Genomic DNA, 20592 nt, shown 5'->3' on the forward strand with positions numbered 1-20592 from the left:
GTTTGGTTGCCTCGGTGAGCAGAGCTTAGCTGAGAGGAAGAAAACGAGCCAAGTTGAGTGGATATAGGTTAAGCGAATACATGGTAAAAACATCATTTGCGTGTTGTTTGGTTGCCTGTATGAGGGGTCTTGTCACTTGAAACCAAATTATGCACGATGTTTGGTTGTCTAGCTCGCATGTTGATTAGGAGTTAACGACTGTACTTAAAAATAGAGCACCTCAGCTAGCACAGCGGCGGAAAAAGGCCATACAACGGACGAACCCGAACACCGGCGTGACCACCTCGAGTACGTTGAGCGCCTCCCCACGCATCTCAACTAGGGACATGGCGAGACCAGCATACGCGCACCTTCTTGGCACCATCACGCTCCTCCTGGCCAAGGATGCAGGTCTAATACGACCAGGCGGCGACAACTTGTGGACCGCCATGGTGGTTCAGTCTTGCGGCTCACCGCTCTTCATCACATTGCTTATGTACTTCGCGCGCCGCCCAAAGGCCAGCACGATCATGCTGGCGTGGCGTGCGCACTGCTCCGCCTCTCCCATAACGCCGCATGCGCGCTGCTCCGCCTCTCCAGTTACTCCGCCTGCGCGAGTTTCGGCTCTTCTCCACGGAGGACAGTGAGCTCCTTGACGAAGGTGAGGTACTTCCGACTCATATTGTTCCATGGTGCAGCCACTAAATCCAGCCGCCCATCTCCAGTCGCCCGAGCACCGCGCCCATCCGTAGTCGCCCGAGCGCCGCCACGCCTAGGAACACAACGCGGAGGCCGCTGGCTAGCTAGCAAGCAAGAACTACTGCAGGAAGGTCCAAAGACGACACATCAATCTGAGACCCTTCGCCTAAACTATGTGTTATCGAGCCATCGCAAACGGTATAGCTATAGCTGTTGGTGAACGTCGCATGGGAAACAAAAAAAATTCCTACGCGCACGAAGACCTATCATGGTGATGTCCATCTACGAGAGGGGATGTGTGATCTACGTACCCTTGTAGACCGTACAGCAGAAGCGTTAGTGAATGCGGTTGATGTAGTGGAACGTCCTCACGTCCCCCGATCCGCCCCGCGAATCGTCCCGCGATCAGTCCCACGATCTAGTGCCGAACGGACGGCACCTCCGCGTTCAGCACACGTACAACTCGGCGATGATCTCGCCCTTCTTGATCCAGCAAGAGAGACGGAGAGGTAGAAGAGTTCTCCGGCAGCGTGACGGCGCTCCGGAGGTTGGTGATGATCTTGTCTCGGCAAGGCTCCGCCCGAGCTCCGCAGAAACGCGATCTAGAGGTAAAACCGTGGAGATATGTGGTCGGGCTGCCGTGGCAAAGTTGTGTCAAATCAGCCCTAAAACCTCCGTATATATAGGGGGAAGAGGGGGAGCCTTGGCTTGGGGTCCAAGGACCCCTAAGGACTTCGGCCGAGCCAAGGGGGGGGGAGTTCTCCCCTTCCAAACCGAGTCCAACTAGGTTTGGAAGGAGGAGTCCTTCCCCCTTTTCCCACCTCCTCTTTTTTTTTCTCTTTGATTTATCTTCCTATGGCACATAGGGCTCTTTTGGGCTGTCCCACCAGCCCACTAAGGGCTGGTGCGCCACCCCCAATGCCTATGGGCTTCCCCGGGGTGGGTTTCCCCCCCGGTGAACTCCCGGAACCCATTCGTCATTCCCGGTACATTCCCGGTAACTCCGAAAACCTTCCGGTAATCAAATGAGGTCATCCTATATATCAATCTTCGTTTCCGGACCATTCCGGAAACCCTCGTGACGTCCGTGATCTCATCCGGGACTCCGAACAACATTCCGTAACCAACCATATAACTCAAATACGCATAAAACAACGTCGAACCTTAAGTGTGCAGACCCTGCGGGTTCGAGAACTATGTAGACATGACCCGAGAGACTCCTCGGTCAATATCCAATAGCGGGACCTGGATGCCCATATTGGATCCTACATATTCTACGAAGATCTTATCGTTTAAACCTCAGTGCCAAGGATTCATATAATCCCGTATGTCATTCCCTTTGTCCTTCGGTATCTTACTTGCCCGAGATTCGATCGTCAGTATCCGTATACCTATTTCAATATCGTTTACCGGCAAGTCTCTTTACTCGTTCCGTAATACAAGATCCCGCAACTTACACTAAGTCACATTGCTTGCAAGGCTTGTGTGTGATGTTGTATTACCGAGTGGGCCCCGAGATACGTCTCCGTCACACGGAGTGACAAATCCCAGTCTCGATCCATACTAACTTAACAAACACCTTCGGAGATACCTCTAGAGCATCTTTATAGTCACCCAGTTACGTTGCGACGTTTGATACACACAAAGTATTCTTCCGGCGTTTTAAGTTATATGATCTCATGGTCATAGGAACAAATACTTGACACACAGAAAACAGTAGCAATAAAATGACACGATCAACATGCTACGTCTATTAGTTTGGGTCTAGCCCATCACGTGATTCTCCTAATGACGTGATCCAGTTATCAAGCAACAACACCTTGTTCATAATCAGAAGACACTGACTATCTTTGATCAACTGGCTAGCCAACTAGAGGCTTGCTAGGGACAGTGTTTTGTCTATGTATCCACACATGTATATAAGTCTTCATTCAATACAATTATAGTATGGATAATAAATGATTATCTTGATACAGGGATTATAATAATAACTATATTTATTATTGCCTCTAGGGCATAATTCCAACAGTCTCCCACTTGCACTAGAGTCAATAATCTAGCCCTCACATCATCATGCGCATTACATTGTAATAAATCTAACACCCATACAGTTCTGGTGTTGATCATGCTTTGCCCGTGGAAGAGGTTTAGTCAGCGGGTCTGCTACATTTAGATCCGTGTGCACTTTGCATATATTTACGTCCTCCCCTTCGACGTAGTCGCGGATGAGGTTGAAGCGTCGTTTGATGTGTGTGGACTTCTTGTGAAACAGTGGTTCCTTTGCTAGGGCAATGGCACCCGTGTTGTCACAGAACAAGGTTATTGGATTCAGTGCGCTTGGCACCACTTCAAGATCCGTCATGAACTGCTTCATCCAGACACCCTCCTTAGCCGCCTCCGAGGCAGCCATGTACTCCGCTTCACATGTAGAATCTGCTACGACGCTCTGCTTGGAACTGCACCAGCTTACCGCAACCCCATTAAGAATAAATACGTATCCGGTTTGCGACTTAGATTCGTCCGGATCTGTGTCAAAGCTTGCATCACCGTAACCTTTTACGCCAAGCTCTTCGTCACCTCCATACACGAGAAACATCTCCTTAGTACTTTTCAGGTACTTCAGGATATTCTTGACTGCCGTCCAGTGATCCACTCCTGGATTACTCTGGAACCTACCTGCCATACTTATGGCCAGGCTAACGTCCGGTCTAGTGCACAACATTGCATACATGATAGAACCTATGGCTGAAGCATAGGGGACGGTGCGCATATGCTCTCTATCCTCATCAGTTGCTGGACACTGAGTCTTACTCAATCTCGTACCTTGTAAAACTGGCAAGAACCCTTTCTTGGACTGTTCCATTTTGAACCTCTTCAAAACTTTATCAAGGTATGTGCTTTGTGAAAGTCCTATCAGGCGTTTTGATCTATCCCTGTAGATCTTAATGCCTAGAATGTAAGCAGCTTCTCCTAGGTCCTTCATAGAGAAACTTTTATTCAAGTAATCCTTTATGCTCTCCAAAAACTCTACGTTGTTTCCAATCAGCAATATGTCATCCACATATAATATTAGAAACGCCAGAGAACTCCCACTCACTTTCTTGTAAATACAAGATTCTCCAACTACTTGTATAAACCCAAATGCATTGATCACCTCATCAAAGCGTTTGTTCCAACTCCGAGATGCTTGCACCAGTCCATAAATGGATCGCTGGAGCTTGCACACCTTGTTAGCATTCTTAGGATCGACAAAACCTTCGGGTTGCATCATATACAACTCTTCCTTAAGGAAACCGTTAAGGAACGCCGTTTTGACATCCATCTGCGAGATTTAATAATCGAAAAATGCAGCTATTGCTAACATGATTCTGACGGACTTAAGCATCGCTACGGGTGAGAATGTCTCATCGTAGTCAATTCCTTGAACTTGTGAAAAATCCTTTGCCACAAGTCGAGCTTTATAAACGATCACATTGCCGTCAGCGTCCGTCTTCCTCTTAAAGATCCATTTGTTCTGAATAGCCTTGCGGCCCTCAGGCAGTACTTCCAAAGTCCACACTTTGTTCTCATACATGGATCCTATCTCGGACTTCATGGCTTCTAGCCATTTGTTGGAATCTGGTCCCACCATTGCTTCTTCATAATTTGCAGGTTCATTGTTGTCTAACAACATGATTGATAAGACGGGATTACCGTACCACTCTGGAGCAGCACGTGGTCTCGTCGACGTGCGTGGTTCGACAGAAACTTGAACAGGAGTTTCATGATCATCATCATTAACTTCCTCCTCAACCGGCGTCGCAACGACAGAGGTTTCCCCTTGCCCTGCGCCACCATCCAGAGGGATGAGAGGTTCGACAACCTCGTCAAGTTCTATCTTCCTCCCACTCAATTCTCTCGAGAGAAACTCCTTCTCGAGAAAAGCTCCATTTTTAGCAACAAACACTTTGCCCTCGGATTTGAGATAGAAGGTGTACCCAACTGTCTCTTTTGGGTAACCTATGAAGATGCACTTTTCCGCTTTGGGTTCCAGCTTTTCAGGCTGAAGCTTTTTGACATAAGCATCACATCCCCAAACTTTAAGAAACGACAACTTTGGCCTTTTGCCATACCACAGTTCGTATGGTGTCGTCTCAACGGATTTTGATGGTGCCCTATTTAAAGTGAATGCAGCTGTTTCTAATGCATAACCCCAAAATGATAATGGCAGATCGGTAAGAGACATCATAGATCGCACCATCTCTAATAAAGTACGATTACGACGTTCGGACACACCATTACGCTATGGTGTTCCAGGCGGTGTCAACTGTGAAACAATTCCACATTGTCTTAAGTGAGCACCAAACTCGAAACTCAGATATTCACCCCCACGATCAGACCGTAGGAACTTGATCTTCTTGTTACCATGATTTTCAACTTCACTCTGAAATTGCTTGAACTTTTCAAATGTTTCAGACTTATGCTTCATTAAGTAGACATAACCATATCTACTCAAATCGTCAGTGAAGGTGAGAAAATAACGATATCCGCCGCGTGCCTCTACGCTCATCGGACCACACACATCGGTATGTATGATTTCCAACAAGTCACTTGCACGCTCCATTGTTCCGGAGAACGGAGTTTTAGTCATCTTGCCCATGAGGCAAGGTTCGCACGTGTCAAGTGAATCAAAGTCAAGTGACTCCAAAAGTCCATCGGCATGGAGTTTCTTCGTGCGCTTTACACCAATATGACCTAAGCGGCAGTGCCACAAAAATATGGCGCTATCATTGTTAACTCTAACTCTTTTGGTCTCAATGTTATGTATGTGTGTATCACTATCAAGATTCAATATGAACAATCCTCTCACATCGGGTGCATGACCATAAAAGATGTTACTCATAGAAATAGAACAACCATTATTCTCTGACTTAAAAGAGTAACCGTCTCGCAATAAACAAGATCCGGATATAATGTTCATGCTTAACGCAGGCACTAAATAACAATGATTCAAGTTCATAACTAATCCTGATGGTAACTGAAGTGAAACTGTGCCGACGGCGATTGCATCAACCTTGGAACCATTTCCTACGCGCATCGTCACTTCATCTTTCGCCAGCCTTCGTCTATTCCGCAGTTCCTGTTTCGAATTGCAAATATGAGCAACAGAACCGGTATCGAATACCCAGGCACAACTACGAGAGCCGGTTAAGTACACATCAATAACATGTATATCAAATATACCTGATTTTTCTTTGGCCGCCTTCTTATCAGCCAGATACTTGGGGCAATTGCGCTTCGAGTGACCCATACCCTTGCAATAGTAACACTCTGTTTCAGGCTTAGGTCCAGCTTTGGGTTTCTTCGTCGGATTGGCAATAGGCTTGCAACTCTTCTTTGAATTACCCTTCTTGCCTTTGCCGTTTCTCTTGAAACTGGTGGTCTTATTCACCATCAACAGTTGATGCTCTTTACGGAGTTCAGACTCTGCGACTTTCAGCATCGCAAACAACTCGCTGGGAGACTTGTTCATCCCTTGCATGTTGTAGTTCAACACAAAGCCTTTATAGCTTGGCGGAAGTGATTGAAGGATTCTGTCAGTGATAGCTTCTTGCGGGAGTTCAATCCCCAGCTCAGCTAGACGGTTTGAGTACCCAGACATTTTGAGCACATGTTCACTGAAAAACGAGTTGTCCTCCATCTTGCAAGCATAGAATTTATCGGAGGTGTCATACCTCTCGATCCGGGCGTTCTTCTGAAAGATAAACTTCAACTCCTGGAACATCTCAAATGCTCCATGACGCTCAAAGCGACGTTGAAGTCCCGGTTCTAAGCCATACAAGACTGCACATTGAACTACTGAGTAGTCCTCCTTACGTGCTAACCAAGCGTTCTTAACATCCTGATCAGCCGTAGCGGGTGGTTCATCTCCTAGCGCAACATTAAGGACATAATCCTTCTTCCCAACTTGTAAGATTAGCTTAAGATTACGAGCCCAGTCTACAAAGTTGCTTCCATCATCTTTCAACTTAGCTTTCTCTAGGAACGTATTAAAATTCAGGGTGACTGTCGCGTGAGCCATGATCTACAACACAAATATATTCAAAGTGGACTTAGACTATGTTCAAGATAATTAGAGTTTAACTTAATCAAATTATTCACTAAACTCCCACTCAAAAAGTACATCTCTCTAGTCATTTGAGTGGTTCATGATCCACTTACACTAGCTCAAGTCCGATCATCACGTGAGTTGAGCATAGTTTCAATGGTAAGCATCCCCATGCTAATCATATCATCTATATGATTCATGATCGACCTTTCGGTCTCATGTGTTGCGAGGCCATGTCTGCACAGGCTAGGCTCGTCAAGCTTAACCCGAGTGTTCCGCGTGCGCAACTGTTTTGCACCCGTTGTATGTGAATGTTGAGTCTATCACACCCGATCATCACGTGGTGTCTCGAAACGACGAACTGTAACAACGGTGCATAGTCGGGGAGAACACAATTTCGTCTTGAAATTTTAGTGAGAGATCACCTCATAATGCTACCGTCGTTCTAGGAAAAATAAGGTGCATAAAAGGATTAACATCACATGCAATTCATAAGTGACATGATATGGCCATCATCATGTGCTCCTTGATCTCCATCACCAAAGCACCGGCACGATCTTCTTGTCACCGGCGCCACACCATGATCTCCATCAACGTGTCGCCATCGGGGTTGTTGTGCTACTCATGCTATTACTACTAAAGCTACATCCTAGCAAAATAGTAAACGCATCTGCAAGCACACACGTTAGTTATAAAGACAACCCTATGGCTCCTGCCGGTTGCCGTACCATCGACGTGCAAGTCGATATTATCTATTACAACATGATCATCTCATACATCCAATATATCACATCACATCGTTGGCCATATCACATAACAAGCATACCCTGCAAAAACAAGTTAGACGTCCTCTAATTTTGTTGTTGCATGTTTTACGTGGTGACCATGGGTATCTAGTAGGATCGCATCTTACTTACGCAAACACCACAACGGAGATATATGAGTTGCTATTTAACCTCATCCAAGGACCTCCTCGGTCAAATCCGATTCAACTAAAGTTGGAGAAACTGACACCGGCCAGTCATCTTTGAGCAACGGAGTTACTCGTAGCGATGAAACCAGTCTCTCGTAAGCGTACGAGTAATGTCGGTCCGAGCCGCTTCGATCCAACAATACCGCGGAATCAAGAAAAGACTAAGGAGGGCAGCAAAACGCACATCACCGCCCACAAAAACTTTTGTGTTCTACTCGAGAAGACATCTACGCATGAACCTAGCTCATGATGCCACTGTTGGTGAACGTCGCATGGGAAACAAACATTTTCCTACGCGCACGAAGACCTATCATGGTGATGTCCATCTACGAGAGGGGATGTGTGATCTACGTACCCTTGTAGACCGTACAACAGAAGCATTACTGAACGCGGTTGATGTAGTGGAAAGTCCTCACGTCCCTCGATCCGCCCCGCGAACCGTCCCGCGATCAGTCCCACGATCTAGTGCCGAACGGACGGCACCTCCGCGTTCAGCACACGTACAGCTCGACGATGATCTCGGCCTTCTTGATCCAGCAAGAGAGACGGAGAGGTACAAGAGTTCTCTGGCAGCGTGAGGCGCTCCGGAGGTTGGTGATGATCTTGTCTCGGCAGGGCTCCGCCCGAGCTCCGCCCGAGCTCCGCAGAAATGCGATCTAGAGGTAAAACCGTGGAGATATGTGGTCGGGCTGCCGTGGCAAAGTTGTGTCAAATCAGCCCTAAAACCTCCGTATATATAGGGGGAAGAGGGGGAGCCTTGGCTTGGGGTCCAAGGACCCCTAAGGACTTCGGCCGAGCCAAGGGGGGGGGGGGAGTTCTCCCCTTCCAAACCGAGTCCAACTAGGTTTGGAAGGAGGAGTCCTTCCCCCTTTTCCCACCTCCTCTTTTTTTTCTCTTTGATTTTTCTTCCTATGGCGCATATGGCTCTTTTGGGCTGTCCCACCAGCCCACTAAGGGCTGGTGCGCCACCCCCAATTCCTATGGGCTTCCCCGGGGTGGGTTTCCCCCCCGGTGAACTCCCGGAACCCATTCGTCATTCCCGGTACATTCCCGGTAACTCCGAAAACCTTCCGGTAATCAAATGAGGTCATCCTATATATCAATCTTCGTTTTCGGACCATTCCGGTAACCCTCATGACGTCCGTGATCTCATCCGGGACTCCGAACAACATTCGGTAACCAACCATATAACTCAAATACGCATAAAACAACGTCGAACCTTAAGTGTGCAGACCCTGCGGGTTCGAGAACTATGTAGACATGACCCGAGAGACTCCTCGGTCAATATCCAATAGTGGGACCTGGATGCCCATATTGGATCCTACATATTCTACGAAGATCTTATCGTTTGAACCTCAGTGCCAAGGATTCATATAATCCCGTATGTCATTCCCTTTGTCCTTCGGTATGTTACTTGCCCGAGATTCGATCGTCAGTATCCGTATACCTATTTCAATCTCGTTTACCGGCAAGTCTCTTTACTCGTTCCGTAATACAAGATCCCGCAACTTACACTAAGTCACATTTCTTGCAAGGCTTGTGTGTGATGTTGTATTACCGAGTGGGCCCCGAGATACCTCTCCATCACACGGAGTGACAAATCCCAGTCTCGATCCATACTAACTTAACGAACACCTTTGGATATACTTGTAGAGCATCTTTATAGTCACCCAGTTACGTTGCGACGTTTGATACACACAAAGTATTCCTCCGGCGTTAGTAAGTTATATGATCTCATGGTCATAGGAACAAATACTTGACACGCAGAAAACAGTAGCAATAAAATGACACGATCAACATGCTACGTCTATTAGTTTGGGTCTAGTCCATCACGTGATTCTCCTAATGACGTGATCCAGTTATCAAGCAACAACACCTTGTTCATAATCAGAAGACACTGACTATCTTTGATCAACTGGCTAGCCAACTAGAGGCTTGCTAGGGACAGTGTTTTGTCTATGTATCCACACTTGTATATAAGTCTTCATTCAATACACTTATAGCATGGATAATAAACGATTATCTTGATATAGGAATTATAATAATAACTATATTTATTATTGCCTCTAGGGCATAATTCCAACTCTAGCTTCGTCGCCAATAAAGAACACTGTGTGCAATGACTGCTCCATCCAGCATGTTTGAGATTAAACTAGCGTGTGTGATGCAGGGAATACAGTTGGTGCTCATGAACTGTTTGCGATTAGTCAAGATAATAAAACTGATTCAGAAAATACATATAAGTGTGAAGTACATCATACAATTCATTCAGACAAACCGTTTGCAGTGATTCAGCTAGAAAATAAACGAGTTACCATAACAAGGTGTGTGATATCATGCAAATAGTTCATTCATCAGAATTGTATGGAAAGACCAATAAAAACCAAACGATTCATACTGAAAAGCTCTGTCTGTTGTGGGCATACGGTTATGAGATGTGATTTGCTATGTTTATAAAACATCTATGCACTGACTAGAGAACACCAACATTATTGTTGCATAACCAACTTAAACATCCAATTATATAAGTGACTACACAACCCATGTATATTCCTCAATATAAATTTACAAGTAGTAGACGATCATCAAATAATATTGTTCTTCTGATGATGGTTGCCGCCATTGTTCTGCTTGTCGCTATCCCTCGCCGTCTGCAGGAAGGAGTCACTTCCTCATGTCAACGATCCTCCTGTACATCTCATAGCTTGTGTATGTGTCCTTGGCTACGTACTTGATGTGTTCCTCATCCAATTCTTTTACACACGTCTTGTGCCAGACAGACTTGTCCTTGTCGAACTCAGCCTTCATGTATGTGTAGTAGGGATCGATGATGGCTGCGGCGAGGTAAACCAGGGAGTCCTTTTGCTTCTTCTTCTCGCCGCCCTAACCCTGTACTGATCTTGGATGTTGACAAGCTTCTGGCAGGACAAGTCAAAAGTCTTGTGCACCTTGAGATTGTTGTGGTGTCCACCGTTGCGAACTTGTAGTCGGGGCTGTTGACAAACCCGATGAAACGCTCGCAAGAACTTGTGGCCAGGCAGTAGTGATAGACGAGCACGTGATGACGCACACATAATTGGGCGACGAACCATATGATCATGCCTGGCATGGCTGCCGGTGTACTCGAGGTCGAAGCTGACCACTTTGTATTGTCATCCTCCGCAAGCAGCTGCTCCAACGTGTTGATGGAGTTCTCCATAGCAATCGGGTCGTTGGTGTACACCACCGAGAGGTCGGTCTTCCTAATGTGGGTGTCCACTTTGATAATAATGGCGATCTGCCGCTCGGCGCCGGCATCCACCATTGGATCCGCACGGGAAGGTTGAAGTGATGAAGAGATGTCCATCCTCTCTCTATTATTTGTCGTCGTGGGTGTGCTTGTTGTGTTGTTTGGCGCGATAGAAAGGTGGAAGAGATGAAGGTAAATGGCCGCGGGAATAAATGGGTGGGTGTCGGACGGCCTGGAATTTCGGCACGTCCGCATGAAAGTTTTTGTAGCACTTAACTGCATGGTGGTGCATGTATAACTGCATGCTGGCGTAGGGTGCGGCGTAACCGCATGCATATGGCGCCCCAAACGTTGAGGGACGTCGGCAGAGCTTGCATGCACGGACGCGAGCAGAGCGTGTCATGACAACCTCAACCGACCACCTCATGCGTAGAGCAGTTCGCGACGGTGCGTACAGAACGGTCGTTTGCTATGTAATAAAACGCAAACGGTTTTTATTATTAACCGTTTGTGTACTTATCATTTCTCCTCCCTTCGTACCGTCTTTTCATTGTGTTGCCGCCCGAGGGTGGTGCGGTTCGTCGTCAACAACATCCTCCATTGGGATGTCGTCGTCCTCCGGCTACTTCTCGGCCAGCCATCCAGCCAGCAGCAATGGCGGCTATTTCCTTCTTCAGCTCTGACGTCAGCCCGTCCTAGAGAGCTTTTGTGGGGAAGGGATCCATGGTGGGAGTGGTGCGAAGAGGGATCGGAGGCTAGATGACTACAACTATGACCGGGACAGCGATTTATATAGCAATGGTGGGGCTGCAGAGGGACGGACGGATAGCGTCGGAGAAGACGCCCCGACAACCGCGCTCCATCACTGTGGGCGGCGGACGAACAAAAGGGCGATCATCGTGTCGTTTGGACGCACAGTAGTTGCCTGTACCGGGAAGCGACGCGAGCACTACTCTCTCAACCGACGCACCGCTTCAATGCCGGCGCGAGTAAACGGTCGCGCCTGCTATGGCCGGGCATGAATGCTGCATTGATGCTTGAAGGGGTTTGGATGGGCAGTTATAAGTTGGCGTGATCGCGTGTCCGGACTCAGGCAAAAACTCCATGTTTGTGTTTGATTTATGGGAGAAAGTATGTCCAAACGATGCCGCACACCGATACAAACGGCATTGAATGAGTTTCATGGTGTGGACAACACAATCCACACACATGCAGGAGGCTTGCGGGCCTGTGTTGAAGATGCCCTTCCAATTCCATGCAGATGAGGAAAGGAATACCATCATCATTTGGGTGAAGCCTATTTTGCATTTTGATGGTCATGGTTTAAGAAGCATGCTTCGTCCCACTTAAACTGAAACAATACCAGGTAGGGATGAGTTTAGTGACTTCAGAATTACCCTGATTTTTAATAAGAAATTAGATTAGAAAACAGTTACATAGAATTCTCCTGAATTCAGCTTCAAACGAAAGTTGCTCAGTGTAAACCAAGCAGAGAACAAAATAATTTTAAGCTATTTTGCATATAGCTTGAGTTATCACATGGAAAAGAGATGAAAATTCAGAGACAAGCACTTTGCCCATTGCCATGCCGTACACTACATCTTGCTGCTGCTGCTGCTACCCCTGCGAGTGGGTCCCATCTCCCGGGCGAGCTTCCGCAGCACGTACTTCTGGACCTTGCCGGTGGAGGTCTTGGGCAGCTCGCCGCGGAACACGACTGTCTTGGGCACCATGTACCCCGCCATGCGCTCCCGGCTCCACGAGATCACCTCGGCCGCTGTCACCGTGCCCGCCGCGTCGTCCTTGAGGCTCACGAACGCGCACGGCGTCTCCCCCCAAAACTCGTCGGGCCGGGCCACCACCGCCGCCTCGCTCACCGCTGGGTGGCCGTAGAGCATGGACTCCACCTCCACGCTGCTGATGTTCTCGCCGCCACTGATGATCACGTCCTTGGACCGGTCCCGGATCTCCAGGTAACCGTCCGGGTGCATCACGCCCACGTCCCCCGTGTAGAACCACCCATCGTCCCGGATCGCCGCCCTTGTCGCCTCGTCGTCGTTGAGATACCCCAGCATGACGCACCCGCCGCGGAGCACGATCTCGCCCATGGTGGTGCCGTCCCGGGGCACGCTGCGGCCTGTGTCGGCGTCGACAATGTCCACCTCGGCCATGCCGGGCGTGCGCACGCCTTGCCTCGCCTTGAGCCGCGCGCGCTCTGACGCCGGCAGCTTGTCCCACTCGCCCTTCCACGCGCACGACACGACGTGGCCTCCAGTCTCTGTCAGCCCGTACCCATGGCTGACCTCAAAGCCCGATGCCTCCGCACGATGCAGCACCGCAGCGGGCGGCGGCGAGCCGGCGGTCATGATCCGTACCTTATTGGGCGGAGTCTTGCGCACACCCTCCGGCGCATTGGCCAGCATGCTGAGCACGACGGGCGCGCCACAGAGATGCGTGACCCGGTGATCCGTGATGGCGGCGTAGACATCCTTGGCGTCGACGCGGCGGAGGCAGACGTTGGTGCCGCCGACGGCGGCCATTCCCCATGGGAAGCTCCACCCATTGGCGTGAAACATGGGCAGCGTCCACAGGAACGTCGGCCGTGGCGGCACCGCCCAGTCCACGAGCGACACCACGGTCACCAAGAAGATCCCGCGGTGGCAGTGCACGACCCCCTTGGGCGCAGCCGTGGTGCCGGAGGTGTAGTTGAGCACCATCGGATCCCACTCGCTGGCCGGCCGGATCCACCTAAACTCCGGGTCGCCCATCTCGAGGAGCCTCTCGTACGTCAGATCCTTGGCCTGGGCCGGAGGGAACTGATCCTTCTCGTGGGGATCCTCGACGAGCACGACGCGCGGGGCCGGGTTCTCCGGCGGGAGGAGGCGGAGCGCGTCGAGAAGTAGCGGGAGCAGCGCCGGGTCGACGAAGACGAGCCTGGAGCCGGAGTGGCGGAGCAGGACGGCGACCGTGCGCGCGTCGAGGCGCGTGTTGATGGTGTTGAGCACGGCGCCGCTCATGGGCACGCCGAAGTGCGCCTCGTACATCGCCGGCACGTTGGGCAGCAGCACCGACACCTGAAGAAGCAGTTGGTTCACCCCATGGATCATCATGCATCAACCCAATTCATGAATTCAGTTTGACTGCGACACAGGGGCGCTTGAGAAATGAGGATGGATGGAAGGGCGCTTACGACGTCGAGGCGGGAGACGCCGAGGGAGGAGAGCGCGGAGGCGAGGCGGAGGCAGCGGCGGTAGGTCTGGGACCAGGTGAAGACGGCTCCATGGTAGACGACGGAGGGGCAGTCGCCGAACACGGTGGCCGCCCGCTCCAGGAAGCCCAGCGGCGTGAGCGGGCACGAGTTGGCCGAGTTCCCGCCGAGCTTCTCCATGTCCGCTGAGGCTGAGCATGCAGCTCGTGGATGGCCGGTGCGATGCAAGGTAGCTAGGTGGTCGCCACGCCCACCAACCGTCTGGATGGCATGTGACGGTCAGACAAACAGTGCGAAGACTAGTGATAAATGCTCGCGCGATCGCTACTACGATTTCATAGCAGAAGATGCCACGCCGTTTTCGTTACGACCTCCTTCTTTATGTACTATTGTTTCATGTTTTTTTTTACAGGCAGGCATGTTCTTGTCTAGCTTTGGCTTTTAGCGTTTTGCCTCTGACATCACGGCCACGTTTTTTATCGTATGGTTTGTCATAGTTATGTACTCCTACTTCCTTCGTTCTTAAATATAAGTCTTTTTAGACATTTTAATAGAGGATTACATACAAAATAATATAAACGAATCCACACTTCAAAATACGTCTATATACATCCATATGTAGTTTAATAAAGAAATTTTTAGAAAGACTTATATTTTGGAACAGAGGGAGTAGTCATCGATCCATGCATATATAATAGTATGATCTCTGCTGGCACGCTTTGCTGGTCACATGTTAGTTGGTTGGTGTTTCCTCGGTTGTGCATGTTTACAAGTGCTCCTGTCCAAAATATTTCGTAAGTATTTTTTGATGAAGAAAGTGGAAGATTAATAAGAAACAAAGTAGTAATAAATGTTTTAATTGAATCGGGACAGTAAAGGAACCAGGCAGTCCAAAACCATATGTTTTTCGACAGTGAAAAAATGAAAGCACTGAAACAAATGTGAATAGCACAAACATCTCCGATGAAATATACATCAAAGTTCTTTCTGTACCGTTGTTTCTAACTTAACATTTTGAAATCGATGTCCACACTTTGGGTAATGAAATTGATAAGATCAAATCTGTGGATCCGAACAAACGTCATGTATTGAAGAGTTGCATGAGTCACCCATCTCAATGGGTGAGAACAAAAGATCATCAAACACACCATAGCCAAGAACAAACCCCTTGCGAGGTTGATTTTGGCTCAGTGCTTCATCGTCGTACGAATGGGGATTATTTTTCCACCAGCATAAAATTAAAGAATGACAGGTCAGGCCGAAGTAAGTGGCGATATTCCGTTAGATTAGAGGTTCTTGATCCACTAGACCGAAACAAAATAAACTACTTAGTGTCACACATGTTTCACATGAGACCGCGATAGCCACTCTAGGGCTAGGTTATATTTAGCCGCGTGATTGTATTCCATACAACACATCCACTTCTATTGTCGAAATGATACCTTCGATGGCACGAAAACCTAGACAATGATTTATTGTTTCATCGTCTTTCTTTACCAGAAGGCAATCAGAGGTGAGTGGAACCAATAGAACACCAAGCAAATACCTTTCTTTTGATAATCAGAAAATATCATTCCAATCCTCCCCTCCCCACCTCCTAAAGGCAACACTACTGCAGAAAAGTCTAGCTATTGCGTGGAAAAACAGGTTGTGCTGGCATGGACACCCTACGCCACCAATATGATGCCACAGTTAAAAAAGAATGGAGGCGTTGGGTCCCACGTCAGCGGTATTCTATGTGCTGATGGCGTGCCACGTAGGCAACACCACCACTATAATCGCTCACCTAGCAGCGTGCAATGTACATTGCACACGAGGAACGTTTTGTGCAGCCAAAAAAACACACAACACATGACATTTAGCATTTAGCATTGCACATGAGGAATTAGCCAATAGAACAATGCATTTCAGTTAATAATAAGTGCAAATCTCACAAGCGGTACTAGCTACAGCTAATAAGTGGCTATTATAACGAGAATCCTCACAAACATGAGTTTATTTCACACGAGCAAACTAACATGGTTAAAGGATGTTGAAAACGATTATCGTCCTTAAGTCATGGCATGGGGTGTTCCTAATAGTGACTAAGACGACCTGTCCAACCCAGAGATTCTTGTCAGCGAGGAAGTTGCTCCACCCAGTCGCACTGAAGATAGTGTGTCCGTTCGTGTCCACTGCGTAAGCAAAGGTGGTGACGGAGCCCCTTGTGGTAAGGGGTAGTCCAATAATGCCTTCTTCATCCGACTCGATGCCACAACTCAGATAGCCTCTTAGGTAATTTCTGAAAAAACATGATGATCACATTACTATACATACTATAAGCATATCACATTACTACAGAAATAAGAACATGCCATCACATGGTGGTTAACCATCGTTCATGTCAGGCGGGTCTCGGATGGCATCCTGACTTAGGCATCACGTGGTGGAAGCTTTTCCCAGAGCGCGTCTGTTTCATCTTGCTCAGCCTGGTCATTTTTTTTGGGCAAAGAGTGCTTCATCAAGTGGGTCATCATCTTCTTCCTCATAGTTGAGATAGATAACAGCGAGCCTTGGAGTTTCTCTTCTAAACGAGAAGCTGATCAATTCACCCCCGGTGAGATGCATACAGGCAATGAAACGAGCCCATTCATCTCCTCCAATTTGGGTTATGTTCCTTCCCTTATTGACCTCCATAGTGTAGGGGGGGGAGCAGGAGAGTCAAATATGATAGTGTCTCTAGTAATGAGCTTATTGAAATCCAATCTCACATTGCAAGGGCCAAGAGATTTGTGACGTGAACAAAAAAAACCACACCAGCACTAACCGTTTGCAGCTGGCGTACCAACTTAGCCCATGCCAGCACTATGTGAAAATATTAGTGCTAGCGTTGGTGAGAAACGGCGCCACCAATGTAAGTTGTGGCTAGCCATTTCTCCACTAGTGTAAGTATCCATCTTCCCACCCCTTTTATAATAGCCATATTGCATGCCCACCTCCCGCCTCCCTGCCGTCAGCCTGCCCTCACCACTAATGCTTTCATTGATCGCCTTTTCACCTCAGCGGTGCCTCCTCCTATTCCACCCTACACCCACCCTACATTGTCCACCTCCACCTCTAGCACCACTCTGCCACCATCCCATTTGTCGTGGTTCTAAATGTGGCAGTACGAGAGGTGTATGAACGGAGCTTGATCTATCGAGATGAAAATGGGTGGCACAAGGATCGTATACATGTTCATGTCCTTTCTGTTAAGGACAGAGGAGTATGAGTACAGTTGTTGCGTAACAAGTATCTATGCTTCAAGACACTTGCACAAGTGACAGTGCAACCGACGGATTCATCCTTCTGGAAGGGTCTCATGAGGACTAAGGTAACATTTTTCAACGGGACCAAATTCAGAGTAGGGAATGGTAATTCAACTAGGTTCTGGAATGATACATGGTTAGGGGACACGCCGCTGGTCATGTAATATCCTTCCTTGTATCACATAGTACAATGAAAATAGGATTTGGTGAGTACGAACTTAGGCTATGTCCCTTTAAGCGTTCAATTCAGAAGATCACTTGTAGGAGCCATATGGGATAGATTGTTACATCTTGTGAGTAGATTGATGCAGATTAACCTCACTGAGGAACCAGATACACTCCGTTTGATACTTTCGGTGTTAGGTGTATACTCAGTGAAGTCTATGTATACATACATAGACATGATAAACACTGGACCAATCCCAAACTCTCTACATATTTGTAAAATAAAGGTTCCACTCAAGATAAAAAAATCATGTGGTTTGTTCACAAACAGGTGATTCTCATGAAACATAATCTTGCAGAACGCAATTGGGAGGGTAGTATACGGTGTTGCTTCTCTGACCTAGATGAGTCCATCCAACATCTGTTTATTGATTGTCCCCTGCCTAAGCTACTTTGGTGTACGGTCTAGGCATGTTTTAACGCCGATCCCTCTGATAACATTGACGTCCTTTTTGGACTTGGCTAAACGGGATAGAGCCTATATTAGTGGCACATATATGAGTTGGAGTATATGTATTACTTAGGGCCATTTGGAATTGTAGGAATGACGTTACTTTTAACAGGCATATTATCAGAAAAAAGTTGTAGGTCATCTACATGGCAATTGTCTGGATCCGTATGTGGTGTTACTCAGTCGAGCGGAAGCCAAAGATCATATGGCTTATGGGTGCAACCGATGTGAGATGGCGCACACGGAATACCTATAACCTGATTGGATGGCGGTCCAACAATAGAGCAGATCACTATGCATCCACTTCTATGGTTAGCCAGTTGTGGCTTTTGTGATTTCTCCATATATTTATCTCCACATGAGACTTTGTATGTGTTGGAAATATGCCCTAGAGGCAATAATAAAATGGTTATTATCATATTTCCTTGTTCATGATAATCGTCTATTGTTCATGCTATAATTGTATTAACAGGAAACAGTAATACATGTGTGAATAAATAGATCACAATGTGTCCCTAGCAAGCCTCTAGTTGGCTAGCTCGTCAGTCAATAGATGATCATGGTTTCCTGATCATGGCATTAGATGTCATTGATAACGGGATCACATCATTGGGAGAATGATGTGATGGAAAGACCCAATCCTAAGCATAGCACTAGATCATATTGTTCGTATGCTAAAGCTTTTCTAATGTCAAGTATCTTTTCCTTCGACCGTGAGATTGTGCAACTCCCGGACACCGTATGAGTGCTTTGGGTGTATCAAACGTCACAACGTAACTCGGTGACTATAAAGGTGCACTACGGTACCTCCAAAAGTATCTGTTGGGTTGACACGAATCGAGATCGGGATTTGTACCTCAGAAAGTATCTGTTGGGTTGGCACGAATCGAGATCGGGATTTGTCACTCCGTGTGACGGAGAGGTATCTCTGGGCCCACTCGGTAGAACATCATCATGAGCTCAATGTGACTAAGGAGTTAGTCACACGATGACGTGTTACGGAACGAGTAAAGAGACTTACCGGTAACGAGATTTAACAAGGTATAGGTATACCGACGATTGAATCTCGGGCAAGTTCTATACCGACATACAAAGGGAATTGTATACAGAATTGATTGAATCCTTGACATCGTGGTTCATCCGATGAGATCATCGTGGAGCTAGTGGGAGCCACCATGGGTATCCAGACCCCGCTGATGGTTATTGGCCAGAGAGGTGTCTCGGTCATGTCTACCTGTCTCCCGAACCCGTAGGGTCTACACACTTAAGGTTCGATGACGCTAGGGTTATAGGGAATTGTTATACGAGGTTATCGAAAGTTGTTTGGAGTCCTGGATGAGATCCCGGACATCACTAGAAGCTCCGTAATGGTCCGGAGGTAAAGATTGATATATAGGACGGATGGTTTCGGACACCGGAAGTGTTTCGGGCATCACCGGTAATGTACCGGGACCACCGAAGGGGGGCAACGACCCCGGGAGGCTAGATGGGCCAAGTGGGGAAGGGAACCAGCCCCTAGGTGGGCTGGTGCGCCCCCCACTCAGCCCATGGCGCAGGAAGAGGGGAGAGGGGGGGGGGAACCCTAGCGCAGGTGGGCCTAAGGCCCACCACAGGGGTGCGCCACCCCTCCTCCCTGCCCTGGCCTCCGCCCCCTCTCCCATCTGGGACTGCCGCACCCCTTGGGGGTGGGAACCCTAAGGGCTGCGCCCCCTCCCCCTCCCCCTATATATAGTTGAGGTTTCGGGGCTGTTTCGCACTCTGTTTTCTCTCTCTCTCGGCGCAGCCCTGCCCTTCTTCCTCCTCCTCTGTGCCGGTGCTTGGTGAAGCCCTGCCGGGAGACCTCGTCTCTCCATTGGCACCACGACGTCGTGATGCTGGAGTTCTTCCCCAACCTCTCCCTCCTCCTTGCTGGATCAAGGTGCGGGAGACGTCACCGGGTTGCACGTGTGTTGAACGCGGAGGTGCCGTAGTTCGGCACTAGATCGGAATCACACCGCGATCTGAGTCGCTGCGAGTACGACTCCATCAACCGCGCGTTCTAGTAACGCTTCCGCTTAGCGATCTTCAAAGGTATGAAGATGCACTCACCCCTCTCTCGTTGCTGGTCTCTCCATAGGAAGATCTGAATATGCGTAGGAAAGTTTTTGAATTTATGCTACGTTACCCAACAGTGGCATCCGAGCCAGGTTTTCTATGCGTAGATTCTATGCACGAGTAGAACACAAAAGGTTGTGGGCGATGATTTGTCAATTGCTTGCCGCTACTAGTCTTATTCTTTTCTGGCGGTATTGTGGGATGAAGCGGCCCGGACCGACTTTACACGTACGCTTACATGAGACTGGTTCCACCGACAGACATGCACACCGTGCATAAAGGTGGCTAGCGGGTGTCTGTCTCTCCTACTCTAGTCGGATTGGATTTGATGAAAAGGGTCCTTATGAAGGGTAAATAGC

At 48.2% G+C, this 20592-nt stretch overlaps 1 protein-coding gene and 1 pseudogene across 1 annotated transcript; both read right to left on the bottom strand.

Annotated features, from left to right (window-relative positions):
* Positions 1-12448: 12448 nt before the first annotated feature.
* On the bottom strand, positions 12449-14511 carry LOC123431204 (2-methylpropanoate--CoA ligase CCL4-like). Its single transcript, XM_045115033.1, has 2 exons — positions 14159-14511; positions 12449-14042 (listed from the first exon to the last, which is right to left on the bottom strand). The coding sequence occupies exons 1-2, from the start codon at positions 14354-14356 to the stop codon at positions 12564-12566; spliced, it is 1677 nt and encodes a 558-aa protein (XP_044970968.1). The 5' UTR covers positions 14357-14511; the 3' UTR covers positions 12449-12563.
* Positions 14512-16198: 1687 nt separating this feature from the next.
* Positions 16199-16852, bottom strand: LOC123431385 (annotated as a pseudogene).
* Between the last annotated feature and the right edge of the window lie 3740 nt (positions 16853-20592).

This window comes from Hordeum vulgare, chromosome 2H, assembly GCF_904849725.1.
Source record: "Hordeum vulgare subsp. vulgare chromosome 2H, MorexV3_pseudomolecules_assembly, whole genome shotgun sequence".
Lineage (NCBI taxonomy): Eukaryota > Viridiplantae > Streptophyta > Magnoliopsida > Poales > Poaceae > Hordeum > Hordeum vulgare.